The 17073-nt window shown below is 46.5% G+C and overlaps 1 protein-coding gene across 1 annotated transcript in view; it reads right to left on the reverse strand.

Moving 5' to 3' along the window:
- Window positions 1-9236: 9236 nt before the first annotated feature.
- Window positions 9237-17073, reverse strand: part of LOC136661710 (protein argonaute-1) — a 56118-nt gene continuing 48281 nt past the window's right edge. Inside the window, exons 14-19 of the mRNA XM_066639086.1 lie at window positions 15993-16083; window positions 14925-15119; window positions 14651-14785; window positions 13923-14024; window positions 12032-12231; window positions 9237-9674 (exon numbers count right to left, since the gene is read on the reverse strand). Coding sequence (XP_066495183.1) covers window positions 9566-9674; window positions 12032-12231; window positions 13923-14024; window positions 14651-14785; window positions 14925-15119; window positions 15993-16083 — 832 coding nt within the window. The 3' untranslated portion in view covers window positions 9237-9565. The remainder of the gene's footprint in view (window positions 9675-12031; window positions 12232-13922; window positions 14025-14650; window positions 14786-14924; window positions 15120-15992; window positions 16084-17073) is intronic.

Below are 17073 nucleotides of genomic sequence, written 5' to 3' on the forward strand. Positions count from 1 at the left end.
GGCACACTATGGTATGCAGGTGGGCCATGGGTGTTTGGTGGGAGGTCATTTATTAGTAGGACAATTGGGGGATTTGAGCCCCCTACTAGCAGCATGGTGTGCCTTGACAATGGCCAAAAAACTGACAGTGTTCCTTGACAATTTTAGTGCTTTGTCAGTGTGCCATGAGATGAAAAACGTTAAAAATCGCTGCTGTACATTCTTGGGAGATATACAGGTCAATCCTTTTTATCTGCTGATTCAAGACCTGCAGATCAGACCCACTGTGATCCCCATCTGTGGATTCCATCTGTGGAACTCCTTGCCACAGGGTGTGGTGACGGCATCTGGCCTGGATGCCTTTAAAAGGGAATTGGACAAGTTTCTGGAGGAAAAATCTATTATGGGTTACAAACCATGATGTGTATGTGTAACCTCCTGATTTTAGAATTGGGCTATGCCAGAATGCCAGATGCAGGGAAGGACACCGGGAGGCAGGTTGTGTCTGGTGTGCTCCCTGGGGCATTTGGTGGGCTGCTGTGAGATAAAGGAAGCTGGACGAGATGGGCCTATGGCCTGATCCAGTGGGGCTGTTCTTATGTTCTTATCAGGAGGCCAACCTGTACCTCCCAGACATGACAAAAAGCATCTTTCAATTGCACCCAGGACATGGTCTGAGGCCTCAGAAATACACTCAGAAATAGGAAAAAACAAATGCATTTTTAAGGCCTTCCAAGGGGTTTTTTTAGAAGCCTTCTGAGGAGGGGATGCTGACCCTCACCATGGATTTATCTGTGGTTTTCAGCATTCACAGGGGTCCCAGCAACAGAACATCTGTGGATGCCGAGGTTGGACTGTAAATGGAACTTACTATAGCCTTTATAACTCTATGATAGAATGGTTGGTTGGCAACCTTCAGTCTTGAAAGACTATCAAAACGTGCTCACAGAGTGCATGTGAGTTACTGAACAAAATGGATCTAAGCCTATTTTAATATAAAATTGCATACCTTTAAGTCTCCAAGTAAATACACCACATGCGCAGATTCCCTTTGAAAAAAGTCAATTGTTAAAAAAATCACTTGTTTAAGTGATTGTTGGCAACCTTCAGTCTCGAAAGACTCTGGTATCGCGCTCTGAATGGTGGTTCTGGAACAGCGTCTAGTGTGGCTGAAAAGGCTGATTCGGGAGTGACAATCCCTTCCACACCGGGAGCAAGTGCAGTCTGTCCCTGGCCTGTCTCCCTGGCTATGGGCCTTCCTTCTTTGCCTCTGACTGTTGGCCAAGTGTCTCATCAAACTGGGAATAATCATCAAACATGAAATAATTTGTGTGTATATATATATTTATATTTATTTATCCTAGTTCTGGGCCTCCTTAGCCATGGGGTTGAATGGGCTTAAAGTCAGTCCTGAGCCATGCTATCGCTGACAATGAAGGCAGCCCATAGCCATTATGACCAGTAGCCACCGAGACCCCCTCCTCCATGAACCTGTTCAATCCCCTTTAAAGCCCTTCACGCTAGGGGCCATCACCACATCTTAATACCATATAACCTATTGTGCACTGTATAAAGTGTGATCCCATTTCTGCCTCACACCAACCCTGTGAGGTTGGCTAGAGAGAGTCTAGACCAAGTCCATCCTCTGAGCTTTGCAGTAAACCAGCAAATTAAACTTGATTTGCTTCCATCTGACCCCAATGCCCTCTCCAGTGACTGTTCTGGCACAGAGGTGGTGCTGAAGGTACATCTTTAACTACAGAATGAAGGGCCTCAGTTGGGGAAGGTTGTATTTTTAAAAACAGAACATCTTGAATATGCACAACAGAGCATGGCTGTTGGCAAAGAGAGCATCAAGGAGACATTGGTTGCAGGCGCTGTGACCTGCTTCCACCCAAACCAAATAAAATGTCTGGCTTGCACATGCATTCAAGAAAGGTCTCTGGCAGAAAACAAGAGGCTCTTTCTCCGAGGCACACACATGTACTGGCAGTCCAAGACCAAAGCAGAACAGAATGTTCCTGCAGCCGCCGCCACAGTCACTTGTGGTTTATAAGGAACAGGCAACGTGGAGCAATGAAGAAGGCATAACTCAGGCAAAGGAAAGAGAACAGGCAAAGTCATCAAAGACAACCGTCCCTCCCTTTCGCCCCCTTTAAGCAGTCTCTTCAGCCAGAAACTCCTCAATGAGTTGTCTCATGTGAGCATGTGCATCGCACCTCCCCTTGGAAAAACCTCCAAGTAGCACATGTCTGTTTTCAAAGTGTTTCCCCATCCCAACATTAACTCTGCAGTTTTTTTTTTTCCTGGTTGCCAGTTCCATACTTAAAACAGAAGTACACAAGTTTGCTTTGGTTTGTACGTCTCGGCACCCCACAGTGAACCTTGGGCCATCTCAAAGGATACACCATAACCCCCAGGAATCTTTCCCCATGTGATATTGTAGCACAGTTGCTACCCTAGAAGTTAGGTTCCAATGTAATGTCCGCAAGTCAACATCTTGAAATAAGCAACTGAGCAATCTGTATCCTCCTGGACTGGAGCTTCATTTCACACAAAATCATTCTCAAGTGTCATGTCCCCATGACGCCCTGCTAGAACCCAGGTTGGTCCAAGACCTGCTGGCACCCCAAGTTGGCGTGCCAAACACTAAAGCCTTACCTGGTGATGTGTCAAGCTGTCCACTCTCTGAACTGGAAGCAGAAGGGGGTAGAGTAAGCTCTAGGTCACTGGTTCAGCGCAACACTCTATTGGGACCCACCTAGCTTTATAAAACTAAAAGAAAGCTTTGTTTTACTCGAGTCACTCAAGCCTCTGTTTTTATTCTGGTAAGGGGAAGGACAGCCTTCTGGAGCATTTGTTGAGCCCTATGTTCATTGGATTGGGACCAGTCTAGTGGCACTGCATTCCCTTCAGCCTGCCCTTCAATAGGAGCAGAGGCATGCCTGCCTACTAACTAGTAAACATACACGTGTGGCTCAGTTTCCCTTTCTGTAGGGCTCAATACATTTTCCATGTCAGCTTGGGAGGACTTCCTTCAAGTTTTTTGGGGGGTTGCAGTCATTGAATTGGGACAATTCTGGTGATAGTAAACACACCTACTTGCAAGTAAGCACGCACGTGTGCCTCAGTTTCACTTTGTTTCACATGCAGCTCAATACATTTTCCTTGCCAGCTATCAGCTTATGAGTGAAACAGAATACCAGAGAAAACAATGAGGGAGCTACAATTCAGTACTGGGTAAGACAGACCCCTTCTTAAAGAGATGGTTCTATTTCACTTAGTGGGGAAGACCAACAGTCCCTCTTCTCTTGAGTACAGTCTCTTTTTTAGGGCCCACTGGGTGGTGCTTTTGTTCCATCTTATTTTGAGCTTGTGTCTCCCTTTCGGCCATCCAGTGCAACTGGGGGAAGATTCAGAAAGGGTTCATTCCCACAGCACATATTCTGTGGAATCAGTCCTTTGCACAGCAATCAACTTAGATTGCTTGAAAGGGGAATGTGACTGTTTCATGGAGAAGTCTCTTGCAGTTACGAGGCATGACTGTGAGATGGTATCTCCAAGTGCAGGAGCAGCCGATCTTGGAATACAAGTTGCAAGGTTAGGAGAGGGGTCTCACACCTGCTTGCAGGCTTCCCAGAAGCAGCTCATGGACCCATCTGCCCATCGGGCAGGAGGTCTGGGCTAGAGGGTAGAGCCTCCATTTGCCTGAAGATAACATCCGCAGGTCACCAGTTCGAGGCCACTGGCACCGTGCGACCTTGAAGCAGCTGACAAGCTGAGCCGAGCTATTCCATCTGCTCTGAACGCGGGAGGATGGAGGTCAGAATGTGCGACCAGATCAAGAAAGAAACATTTGAATGTTGTGGTTTCTTGAAAGATAGAACCTTCTTTCAAATTGTAAAAATCCCTACGGGGATTTAATTAGCCTGCCTATGTAAACCGCCTTGAATAAAGTCCGAGGAGAAATCTGAGGACCAAGAAAGGCAGTATAGAAATACCTGTATTATTATTATCTGGGAATCAGAATGATGAGCAACTTGGCCCTCAGACCTTATCAAGCCCTTTGAATGTTTTTGTGACCAAATCATCATCTTTTCTTTTAATTCTGCTGCACAAGCCACACTGAACATTTTGTTGCTGAACAGCAACGTTTAATTTTTTTCATTATCAAAAGGAAGCTGCTGTGCATTGAGCTCAGTAATCAGACTATAATGTCCCACTGCCAAAGCTGGAGTTTGCATACAGAGCCTCTCCCCCCCCCCCAACACACACACACTTCAAGCTACTATAGGTTGGGCATCCCTTTCTGGAATTCTGAAATCCAAAGTATTCCAAAAACCACAACCTTTTTGAGCGCAGACATGATACAAGTGGAAAATTCCACACCCGATGGGTTCCGCAAAACGCACAAAATTTGTAAAAATATTGTATAACATAACCTTCAGGCTATGCGCATAAGGTGTTTATGAGAATAAAAGAATTTCATGTTTAGACCTGGGCCCCAACTCCAAGGTATCTCATTAGGTATATGAAAGTATTTCAAATATGGAAAAATCCAATATTCAAAGCACTTATGGTCCCAACCCCTTTACTTAAGGGATGCCTAACCTGTACTATTAAGGCATGACCCTTCCCCAATCATCTGAAAGGCAAACCATTATTTTGGTGCAAAAATGACGCCTCATATTGCGCTTTTCTTGCTCGCTCTCTCAAAAGGACTGCACAGAAGTTGTTCAAATCCATTTAATAAAGGGGACCATACAACATTCAGTTTCAAAGAAAACCCACAAACAGTAAAACAAAACTCCAACTGATAGCATGTTTTGTGATCATTCTCTATTTACACTTCAACGGTTTCTTGTAACAGGTTTAAAAGAAAAAACCCAAAGGAAAAAAGAAAATAAAAAACCCAGACAGTTTTGAACACAAATCAGACTTCCCATTGGTTTAAAACTTTCACAAGTAGTTTGAAGTGCAAAATTACATGCGCGCATGTGATACGGGTTTTCACCTTTTTATTGCTGTTCAGCTGTGTTGTTCACCATTTCTCTCCGGACAGGATCAACACAACAAGTTTGTACTGCACTGCCAAGACACTTTAAAAAAAAATCGTACAGCAAAATAAACCTTTGCTGAACCTTTATTTGTAAGGTTTGCATAATTTGAGGCTGTCCTAGAATATCCAAACCGTTCCTATGGTCAGTAGGTGCTTGTTGGTCCCAAAAGGAGAAAATGCAAAACAGACATGGTGACCTCACTTGACTTTTAGACCAACTTGGGGTAGCCAGAGAAGTTCTACAAGTTTTGGAGTTACACAGAGTTCTCCCCAACGGGCACACTAGAGCAGCAAATCTTCAGACTTATGGAGAACAGTGCTGGCTCCAGGTGAAGATACGTATGGGCAACATTTAGAAGTATTTCCATCTTGACCACTTCCCGCCCCCTCCCTCAGGACAGTGAGCTACTAACTCTTTCTATTCTGCCCGAAGAGGGCTCTGTAACTCCAAAAGCTTGCAGCTGCCAAACAAAAGCAGTTTCCCTACTTCTGTTTTGTATCCTGTCAATTTTGACAAGAGGCTAAATGGCCACAGAAATGTGGATTCAGCTCCAAGAGCCTAGGAGAGCCTCATTTTCCTGTGGGCAGTAGACCCACCCAACACACATACATAAACATGGCAAACTGCTTTGAAAACAAGGAGAGCATCAAAGCAGTTTGCAATACGGCACTGGGCTCCAGAATTCAACAGAGCTGGAGGAAGTCTTTTGCGTGAGCCCCAGCATCTTCTGAAATCTCGGTCCGTGCACCTCGTCAAGATGGTTTGGAGGGACATTTCCTCTGCTACCACCTTCCCCTGCCCCTCTTGCATTTGTTTGAATATAAGCATTAATTGGAACTAGCAGCAGTACAGGTAAAAACCCCAAAGCCAACAAGCAGTAGCTACATCATTACGCCGTGCCCTCAGCAACCTGTGGACATTTGGCAACTTTGCCAGCTGCCGAAAAAACAGAGGCACAGCAAACAAGATACAGACTAAGGTGCGAGGTGGAACATGCCTACGTGGGTTTCTGTAGACCTTGGGTTATGTAAAGTGGCCTGGCGGCACCCCGAAGCAGAGATAAGTCTGCTACGCAAAGAATTTCCCCCGACGACGCATCCTCCGCTTTGTACTCTCTCCGACTACTAAGAGGACAGAACATGCAGTTCACCAAAGCTAAGCGGCAACAAAACGGGGGGAGCCTTCGTTAGACTGAACATGCAGGTCGATCTAAACCCATTTGTTACAACGGCTAAGAACAGAAACCAAAAAAGATACCCCAAGCCCAGAAACTTCGTTCCATCGAGGGTGCAGCAATGACATCATTTACGGCACTTAGTGAAAACTCAGCATGCACCAGGTGGGGAGCGGGAAGAGAGGCAAGATGACAGGCAGAAAGCAGAATGTGTTCTTCTCTCCCCAGCTACTTAATGTTTCATTCTGTCAAGCCAACACCCTTCTGTTCAAAGCAGCTAGTGGAGTGCAAAACACAAACCTGAAAAAAGGCGTCAATTGATCATTGGAGCCCGAGGGGCTTGCATTTCTTTCTTTTCAAAATTTAAAAAAGCCATTTGTACAAAGCTGCAAGTGTCTGCAGAAATCTTTTTTCCCCTTCTGCAAATGCCCTAGTTATCCCCCACCCACCCAATGCTTCAGAATCTCAGGCCAAACTTTTAAGTATAAAAAGAACCATTTAAGTTTTATTTTGCCAGGAAGCAGCAGGAACAGAGAATTTCAGTTGAAACGCTGGTGACTGAACGGAGAATCCCAGTCCAAGGAGAGAGTGTGATGACACACCAAGAAACGTGGAAAAAAATGATACTTCGGTAAGAAAAGATGCTCTTATTCACAGGCCCGGCTGGGGAACCCCCAAGCTCTCTAGGGAAAACAGTGTGTAGAAATTGAACTCTTGCTGGGAGATGCTGATGTGCTGACACCCATGCAGGCACTTGGTTCAAAGGAACATTGTCGGAATTTCTTTCCTGTTGCTTTAAGCCTCCAAGACAGTGCCCGACGTAAAGCAACCCAGCCTTGCAGAACACAAAGCAAGTGAACACACACAAAAGGCGGCGGAGGGGAGGCAAAGCCAAAGAACTGCACAACTCACTCTGTGCACCCAGTGCAGTGCTGGGACCTTGTGATTCAAGAGCCAGCCAACACTTCCTTCCCTTCCTCCTCCAAAAGAAGAAAACAAACAAAAAAAAGAAGAAGTAGCATAGGAAATCAGTTTTGAAACTCTGGGGAGTTGCAATAGGAGGTGGAGGTTGGATGCTCCGAAGTCAGACACCCAGCAATCCTTCGGCTATTGGCAAAAGCAGAGGCCTAACGCCCACGTCCCAAAGGGCACAGAGGTGTGCCATTCCAAGTGGCCGTTTCAGTTTGCATAGCATTTTGGGGGTTCAACATTCTGCCCCAATGCGGCACAGGGGAAAATGGAGGGGAGGGGAGAATAAGATTGGGGCAGCTGAACGTAGGTTGGAAGCGCAAGTGGTCAGGGGCCTGTGAAGTCCCATGAGCTGCAAGGCAGTCCCTTCAAGGGGGTGGGTCTGCTAAGATGGCTGGCACAGTTCAGGCTCAAGACCTGGGGTCGGTTTGTTTTGTTTGAAGGCTCACTTTGGCAGCTTAAGAAAAAAATTCTGAAGTCAGTACCGTGGCTTGGGGACAGAAGATATTTTCCTGTCCCTCCCCTCCACTGTACTAAAACCACAAGTCCTTTGCCTTTCATGCGTTGGGTTGCGCCAGAGAAGCTTCCCCTTTTCATGGCGCAAAGGTGTTTGTGAGTTTGGAATTCACAGTCACAGGGAGAAGAACAAATACAAAATCAAGGGGTATTTCAGACAGGCAGCAAAAGTGCATTTCGATGTTGTGCTCTAGGAAGAGCCTAGTGAATTTTTTTGGGGCAGGGGAAAAACACCCCAGGTTCCCCCTCCCCCGCCAATAAAAATAACATGGCAAGAATTAAGAGCAACATAAACCATCAGTGTGGTGTGAATATGCTGGACCAATGAACTGCAGCTGGCAAAAAAAATAATAAACTGTTTTAAAATTACTGTAGGAACGACAAAACACAAACATTAAGGCGAGTGCCCTTAAGAGCTCTGTAACATGCAATGAAATGCATGGAACATAGACCCATCCCAGCCACAACAACATGAATTGCTCCAAAGCCTGGAGTGGGTGTAGGGTGGAGAAACGCAGAGTACATGGATGAGTTCAGCACGTTTTGGCAACAGACTCGGCATCGTATAAAAATTACACTTGGTAGTAAAAAAATTTCATCAGTATATATATAAAAAATGTCAGGACATCAATCGATAATGGAGCTCTCATCTTGTGCCTGCAGGAGAGGCAAGCAAACGTGTTCTCTCTCTTTCTCTCTCTCATGCACTCCATTTGTCAGGAATTTCAGATTTAAATTAAAAGGAAACAAGAACAAGCCATCAAAAAAATACTCCAAGGAACACAAAAAAATCATCAATTAAAAAAAACAACAATACAACCAAAAACAGGTTGATCAGCAGCTCTCCAAATTTGTATGCTGTGTTAAAAGTGCACAGAATTTCAACCCGTTGTGAGGCTGTGAGCTAACACGAAACTGTAATATTGTGTGAATGGTGGAGCACTCCTGCCGCTTTACGGGTGGGGGGATCCGGACCACCCCCCCGCCACCCTGAGACAAGAGCATTGGTGGTTCTATTTTACCCTTGGAAGGAAGGAGAACAGACAACTTGCAGCATTACAGTAAAGGCACTCGCCCATAGTTTAAGTACACAACTGTTGCGTCTAAACAACAACAACAACAAAAGATGGGGCAGCAGCAGATCCACTTTCAATATAGATGGAAGACGGTTTCCTTGTCAGCTTTGCAGTAAGTGCTGGGGGTGCCTCATGTTATCATATATAAGGGGAGAAAAAATTCATTCTTCTTCAAAGGGGAGGGCTAACAGTGTTAAAATTCTCCTATAAACTACCGGCTTTTTTTTTTCTCCTCTCCTCTTAACCAATTAAAGCATCTTGTATTCTAAAATATTAGTTTTTATAAATCTAGTCATCTGTTTTAAGGCTCTAAAAATCCCTTTCCCCCCCCCCACCCACCCCAAAAACAAAAGATCTTACCAGCGTTTGGATTTGGCATTGGAGGACCAAAACGGTTATTTCACAGTTGAAAGTCTAATATTGCGTTCCCCCCACCCACCCAAAACCCTCCCTCCCCCCGCCCCGGCAATGAAAACCTGCTTTGTTTTGATAAGTTGGATCCTTTCCTTGGTTTAAATACTTTTGTTTGTTTGGTCGGTCAGGTAACTGGAAAGCCTGAAACACAAGAGTCTCTTGCAACACTACACAGGTGTGTCCATCCGGGTAAGCTGCAATCCCTGTGTTTGCCCTCAAGAATGCCGGCCTCCTGCCTCCAACGCCATCTGCGCCCTGCAGCGATTTCTCATTGGATGCCCACGTGGCGCTCCCAATGCTTCTTTTTATTTTTTTTTTTTTGTATGGCTCCTACAAAATCTGAAAGCTTTCTGGAGTGAGGTAAAAAAGTTAGGCTTTCAAGCAAAGTACATGGTACGTAAAGTGTCCTGGTGAACTTGCACGGCCTTGGCGAGGGCCTGAGGGTCTCGGCCGTTGCTCTGGCCAGATATGTGGCTGCCTTCGCCGCTGAAAGAGGAACAAGGAAGACAGGCGTTAGAACAGGGCTTCTGACCAAACGGCACGTTTACAATCAATATTTTTTATGACATAGTAAGCAAATTGCCTTAATAAACTTTAAACTTTGGTAAACCTTTACTGGCATACAAAAAGTCCAACGACAATAACAAATATAACAAGGCAAAGAGATACAACTTTATCAGCTATCAACTTCTGGCCTTTGCCATAGAAACTGCCGCCAGAAATTCCGCCACCAAAATGGTGATGGAAGGGGAATAATCACTAAGCAGGATTGGGAAAGGATCAACAAGAGAGGCAGGAAGAGAAGAGAGAAAAGGGCCAAGTAGGTGGGACCTGAGATTATGATGGGCAGTACACCGAAGAAGAGTATGATCCAAAAGTATCTGGTTCAACTGAACAAAACAGACATGATCTATTTGAACGAGGGATCTTAGAAAATCTCCCTTGGTGTATTGCAGATGGAAATATGTTCAATCTCGCTAACATGAAAGCCCTTCTTTTGCTCGGATTAATAAATTGGACGAAATAATTCACAGGGCGGCCAAGGGAGGGGGACAGTCCAAAGAAAAGGGGTGAACAGTCGGATTTATATTAGACAGTAATGTTACGTATTCTTGCTCCCAGAGTTTGAGTTTAATGAGATGATGCGCTTTTTGAAGGTCCATATCAGCTAAAAGTTCAGGAGAAAGATCTAAGGAAGATAATTTGGCATGGATAAATTTGGACCAATTAGATGAAAAAGGGTCTTTTAATAAATCTAAGAGAATGGAATTCGGGTGAATATTAAGATGGAGTCTGAGCCAAAACTTAAAGGTGGAAGTTCAAGCTACCGTAGTGGGAAGATGGAAACCCAGTTCCAAAGACATAGTGGACAACCTAATTAAGTTTGGAACTCCAAGAATTCTTCTCAGAAATTTAGCTACTGCCTGATCTATCTCCTGATTAGCTGCTTCAATCCAGACAGCATTAAATTGCCTTAATATATATTTTTATGCTCTGAGTGGTTCCAGAGTGCCTTCTTGGGAGGCTCCGGAAGACTTTTCTGAGTTGCGTTGGTTCAGCGACCCACTCCGTTGGAAGCAGAGTTCTATCTTTCCAAGCCCTCTGTGGACATTCTGCCCTGTTTGAACTTGGGTTCTTCTGTGCGACGAGCCACAACCAGCCCACAGAAGCAACTGCCGGTTGCTGACGCAACTTCTAATTTGACAGGAAGTTGCTTCCGTGGTGCATTCTGGGGCCTGCAGAGGCCAATGGAGTGGATCATGGGTCCAGCGTGGGGGTGCGGCGGCCCACCACGCATTGGGCCTCTTCAGCCTAGAAAAGAGGCGCCTGAGGGGGGACGTGATTGAGACATAAAAAATTATGCAGGGGATGGACAGAGTGGATAGAGTGATGCTCTTTACACTCTCACATAACACCAGAACCAGGGGACATCCACTAAAATTGAGTGTTGGGAGAGTTAGAACAGACAAAAGAAAATATTTCTTTACTCAGCGTGTGGTTGGTCTGTGGAACTCCTTGCCACAGGATGTGGTGATGGCGTCTGGCCTGGACGCCTTTAAAAGAGGATTGGATAAGTTTCTGGAGGAAAAATCCATTACGGGGTACAAGCCATGATGTGTATGCGCAACCTCCTGATTTTAGAAATGGGCTATGTCAGAATGCCAATGCAAGGGAGGGCACCAGGATGAGGTCTCTTGTGATCTGGTGTGCTCCCTGGGGCATTTGGTGGGCCGCTGTGAGATACAGGAAGCTGGACTAGATGGGCCTGTGGCCTGATACAGTGGGGCTGTTCTTATGTTCTTAAGTCACTACCCACAGTTTGGGGAATGCTGCCCTTAACCATGACTTGCACATGGAATAGTGGTGCACTCTGCAAAAGGGAGAAGAGATCAGGAGGCTCAGGTCGTCAGCTTCTGCATGGGGTCATAACAGCCAGCCAGTTGGGGTAGTCCCTCTCCTGCCTTCTCAGGAGCCACTCTGGAACCTAGGAAGCTGCCTGAGACCCTTGAGCCACTGAACTCAGTACCATCTACACAAGCCTCTTGCACAGAAGAATCCAAGTTCAAACCGGGCAGAATGTCCACAGAAGGCTCGGAAAGGTCCTTGTCCAAAAGCCTGGACTGCTGCTGCAAGCCTGTGCAGGGTGACCATTAGTACATTTGGTCCCGACTCAGCAGAAAGCAGCTACTTACATACCTGGGTATCTCAAACACTGCGAGTGAAATAAACCAGGCAATGGTGGAAAGACTCCACCAACCCCCCGCCCATCCTGCAGGTGGGAGAGGGAAGGAGGAACCACCCCCCTTCCACCGGGACAGCACCACTGCAGCCCTTCTGCTTACCTGTCGTGCTCCTTGTCCACGAGGTGGTACCGCGCCCGGAATGCCACCAAGCGGGCGTAATATGCTGGTGCTGGGATGGAGACGGAGCGGGTGCAGCGGACGTAGGTGTGGCAGAGCTGGTAAGTGAGGATTTGAAGCTCATCTGCTGTAAACCGGTTGTCGTCCCAAAGAACGTAGTAGTGAGAAGGCCTGCTTGTACCCTGGGCGGGACGGAGAACAGGAATCAAGGGGGCTGTTTAAGCTTTTCCGGTGCGGTGGCCGAAAAGAGAGCAGATGCGCAGTGCAAAGAAGAAGGCTCAAGCTATGACAGGCTAGAGCAGTGATTTTCAATATTCTCTTCTCATGGCATGCTGACCTCTATGGTCTTTGCTACTTGTGATGTCGCTTCCGGTTTCCAAGAGACCGTTCTGGGTTCTGCAGCTCTGTTTCTAGGGAAACTGTCTATTGTCAAGATTGTCTGTCGCTCTTCCTCTGCCAGCTCTGCCAATTCGTTACTACAGACAGTTGATCTAGGAGCAGAGCCACAGAACCCAGAAGAGATTTTCAACTGCTGTGCTCCAAACTCCTTTGGAGCCGGATCCCAAAGGATCTCCTCTATGGAGAACTCGTGCAAGGAAAGCGCCCTACAGGTAGACCACAGCTGCGATACAAGGACATCTGCAAGAGGGATCTGAAGGCCTTAGAAGTGGACCTCAACAGGTGGGAAACCCTGGCCTCTGAGCGGCCCGCGTGGAGGCAGGCTGTGCAGCATGGCCTTTCCCAGTTTGAGGAGACACTTTGCCAAGAGTCTGAGGCAAAGAGGCAAAGAAGGAAGGCCCATAGCCAGGGAGACAGACCAGGGACAGACTGCACTTGCTCCCGGTGTGGAAGGGATTGTCACTCCTGAATCGGCCTTTTCAGCCACACTAGACGCTGTTCCAGAACTACCTTTCAGAGCGTGATACCAGAGTCTTTTGAGACTGAAGGTTGCCAACAACAACAAGCTCCAAACTCCTGTGGCACACCAATGTGCAGCAGCACACTTTTTGAAAAACTGCTGGACTAATGGGAACCAATGTTCTTTTCCATGCTCTGCTAACTGGGCAGAGGCACCTTCTAAAGTGGTAGGTCTCTTTTTAATTAGCAGAGGAAAGCAACTGTCCCTATCCACTTCAGCAGTGCCTCTCCCAGTAGTTCTCTGCCATCATCTTCCTTGCATTTCTTTCTAGGTTGTGAACTCCTTTGTGCTGTGAGAACCACTTTCTAATTTTTTTGTCTGCTACGGAAACTCCTTTGGTAACACTTTTGTTGAAAAGTGGCTTTTAAACACAGACAATAACACTAGTGATATCATTTATATCCCACCTTTCTCCCATGGTGGAACACAACAGCACGCTTGAGAGTTTCCCAGGCAGCTGCCCATCCAAGCAGTGATTGGATCCAGGCCTGCCTAGCTTGAGAAAGGCCTGATGGGCTTTCAGTTCATGCTAAATTCTTGCGGTGGCACAGAGACATATCAAGATAGATTTGAGAGCCAGGATGGCACAGCGGTTTGGGAGTTGGACTTAGACCTGGAAGATCCAGATTCAAATCCTCGTTCAGCCCCGAAGTGCTTCCTGGGTGACCTGATGCCAGTAACCATCTCTCAATCTTGCCTACCTCACAGGGTTGCTGTTAGCAGGACTCAAGGAGGAGAGGAACTATATACACAACCCTGAGATCCTTGGAAAAAGGGCAGTACAAAAAATGCGAAAAAATATAAATGTAGGTACATCCCTGATCTTGTCTGATCTAGGAAGCTAAGCAGGGTCAGGCCTGGTTAGTACTTGGATGGGAGACCTCCTGGGAATACCGGGTGCTGTAGGCTTATACCATAGTCTTTCCAGACTGAAGGTTGCCAACCACCAGGTACCTGAATGCCAGCGTGACTGCACAGATAGAAGTCAAACTCGAAGGGATGAGTAATGTTGGTGTCCACTGTCGTTCCTGCTGGGATGTTCCCACTTTTGCCAATCTGCAGAAAAACAAGCAAAACAGAAGCATGAGACAAGACACCTGGGACACAGAATGGGATTCTGTCTTTGTGTTTTCCCAGACAGCTATATTTTATTTCCCCACCCCATGGGGGCTTGCAACAAAATGTAGACTAAAGAGCAAATTAAAGCAACAAAATCAAAACATACAGAGTAATAAAATCACTTAAACAATCAAGGAAGCAGAGAGGAAAAAAAAATCTGAACCATCACAATGAAGTAAGTTTGGAATTGCCACTGAAAAACAAGTACAAGTGGTTCCTGGTGCTAAAAACTTTGAGAACCATTGATCTAGGGCAGCCATTTTCAACCACTGTGCCGTGGCACACTGGGGTGCCATGAATGGTCTGCAGGGGTGCCGGAGGAGTGTGGGGGAAAGTCATTTATTAGAAGGGCCAGAAGGTGACGTGAGCCCCCACCAACAGCATGGTGTGCCTTGTCAATTGTCAAAAGACTGATGGAGTGCCTTGACAATTTTAGTACCTTGTCAGTGTGCCACAAGCTGAAAAAGGTTGAAAATCACTGATTTAAGGCAAGATCCTTTATGGAGCACAAAAAGGCCACATGATGCCATGGAAAAGTCAAATGCTAAAATAAAGAACCTCACCCTCTCATTCTTATCCGCACAGAAAAGGCGAGTGTGATGACGTTTCTGTACAACAATATATGTAATGCCTGGCTGGTAATCCTTCTCCAGTTTAATGCAGGCATCGCGGATGGCCAACAGCTCGTAGTGAAGGATCTAGGAGAGAGAGAGAGAGAGAGAGAGAGAGGAAAAAAAAATATGGTCATGCCAACTAGAACCTTCTTTGCAGGTCACTTTTGCACAGCAACAGCTCGTGTGTCAAGTGGTTCAAAGGAGGAAGGAGGCAGCCCCTCACCTGTGGAAGCTGGCCCTCGGGCACTCCATCGCGGTAGAAGATGATGCGAGTGGGCTTGAAGCGCGTCGACTTGTAGAACTGGATGAGCAGCTCCCTCACCATGTAGGACAAGTCCTCGATGATCTCCTGGCGAGGCCGCTGCACCCGCACGGTGGCGCAGTAGCGGCTCGGGTGGGCGTCCATGCTACCCACCACCTGCAACAGAGGGGGACAAAAGGGCGAGACCTTCACTTTGCTTGCTGGAGAGGCAGTGGCGAGATGGGTGTCAATACCAAGGGCCAAAGACTGAGAACTAAAAACGTGGCCCGGAGCTGAGAGAATTATCTTGTGTGTAGGACCAGTCAAAACTCAATCGAAGTACAATTGAAATGAGCCTTCCCTCCCCCCCGAAGTTTTGAAAAGCAAAGTCACAGAAGGCAACTTGGATGGCATAATTCTGTGCCATCCAAGTTCGGTTTTCCAGTCATATTGCCTTAAAGCCCCTCCCCATAAATACAATGGAAATATTTCCTTTTTCAAAAAGCATAATGAGAGTTTCTACTGATAATCTTTAAAACAAAATGCATTGTATTTCTGTCCTCTGGAGCCCTGGGTTCCAAACCACATCCAAACCATAAGATGGAAACGGGCAAGAGGGTTTTGGGCAAGCCACACACCACCTGGAAAAGCAAACCTGCTCAAGTGTGGCAGAAGCAATGAGGTTTTTATTCCAAAGAGCTCCCAAGTTGCATGGCCCAAGGGCTCCACCTCCTGGCTCACTTGGTTATTACCACTATTATTTCACTTATCTTTCCTCTGATGACAGAAGAGGAAGCCAGAGGTTCTATTTCTCCCTCCACCCGGCCCCCAATTTCTGGCCAGAAGCCAGAACCCAGATGTATGAACACCTCCATCATCTCACAAAGTCTGCACTGCCCGCTTTTGTGCAAGCGCTTGAGGATGCGTAGATGCCCGTTCCTGAAAGAGCCAGGTGGTGGGCAACACAAAAGAGTGGCTGTAAAAGGAACACAGGAGTGGCCTTTACTTTCTACAAGAGACACCCCATCTGTGGAGAGGGGAAAGACTCACCGCTGTGATGGAGGGCTTCTTCCCATCTCCCGCCGGCGGGTGAGTCACGTCAGCTCCAAGGAAAATGACCGGCTGTTGAAAGACAGCGGAACTGCAAGACAAGCAGAGACAGGAAGCATAAGAATTAAACCCAAATGCTACCAAAGATCTGGGGAGGGGGGAAAGACTGTCACCCCCTGTGAAAGCAAATCACGCCAATTTTTGTAGCTTGGGCACTTGGAACTGGAGTTGGATAAAAGCAACAGTTTATTCATGAGCTTGTGCAAGCTCGTCAGGGATCCCTGTTCTGTTCTTAAAAAGATGTTCTGTGTTAAAGGCCCCAAAAATACTTGCTCAGAACACACTCGGCAAAACACACAACTGCATTTTGGGGTGGTGGTGGTTATAAATACAAAACACCCTTGCTAACTGGGCAGAGAGGCACCTTACAAAGTGATGCTCCTCTTCTATTTAGCAGGGGCAGAACTCCTCCTTCCACCTAGCATGGCGTTGTTTGCTGTGGTTGTTGCCAGGGTCTCTTCTGCACCTTGTTTCAAAGATTATGAGCTCTTTGGGGACAGGGAACCATTGACTGATTTGTTTAGCTATGGAAACTGCTTTGCAAATTATGTTTTGTTGAAAAGCCACATATAAATATTCATAACACCGGTGAATGGCACTTAACAACATTCCAATCAACAACTGACCACATATATGTTGGTCTATTGCTGATCCCTGCTTCCCCAACTGCAGCCTCCACAGCCAAAGGGAGCAATGCCCCCCTCACCTCCAGAGTCTTTTCGGAGCCCCACAGAAACCGTGTGCATCCACCCACGGCCTCTGCAGGGCTCAAAATGGCCGATTCAGTAAAAAAAAATTACTTCTGGTTCCCAGAAGGAAATCAGAAATGACGTTTTAATGCCTTGTAAGTTATTCAAGGAAACCCTCTAGGCAGGGGGCTTATAAGAAATTAAAAGGTCATTTCCAGTAAAAACTTCAACTTGGGTGGACGCAAGTGCCTCTGCGTGGCTCAGAAAAGCCTCTAGAGGTGAGCACAGCTTTCCTCAGCTATGAAAGCTTTAAACAGGAGATATCATTTAAC

The sequence above is a fragment of the Tiliqua scincoides genome, chromosome 10 (assembly GCF_035046505.1).
Source record: "Tiliqua scincoides isolate rTilSci1 chromosome 10, rTilSci1.hap2, whole genome shotgun sequence".
Classification (NCBI taxonomy): Eukaryota; Metazoa; Chordata; class Lepidosauria; order Squamata; family Scincidae; genus Tiliqua; species Tiliqua scincoides.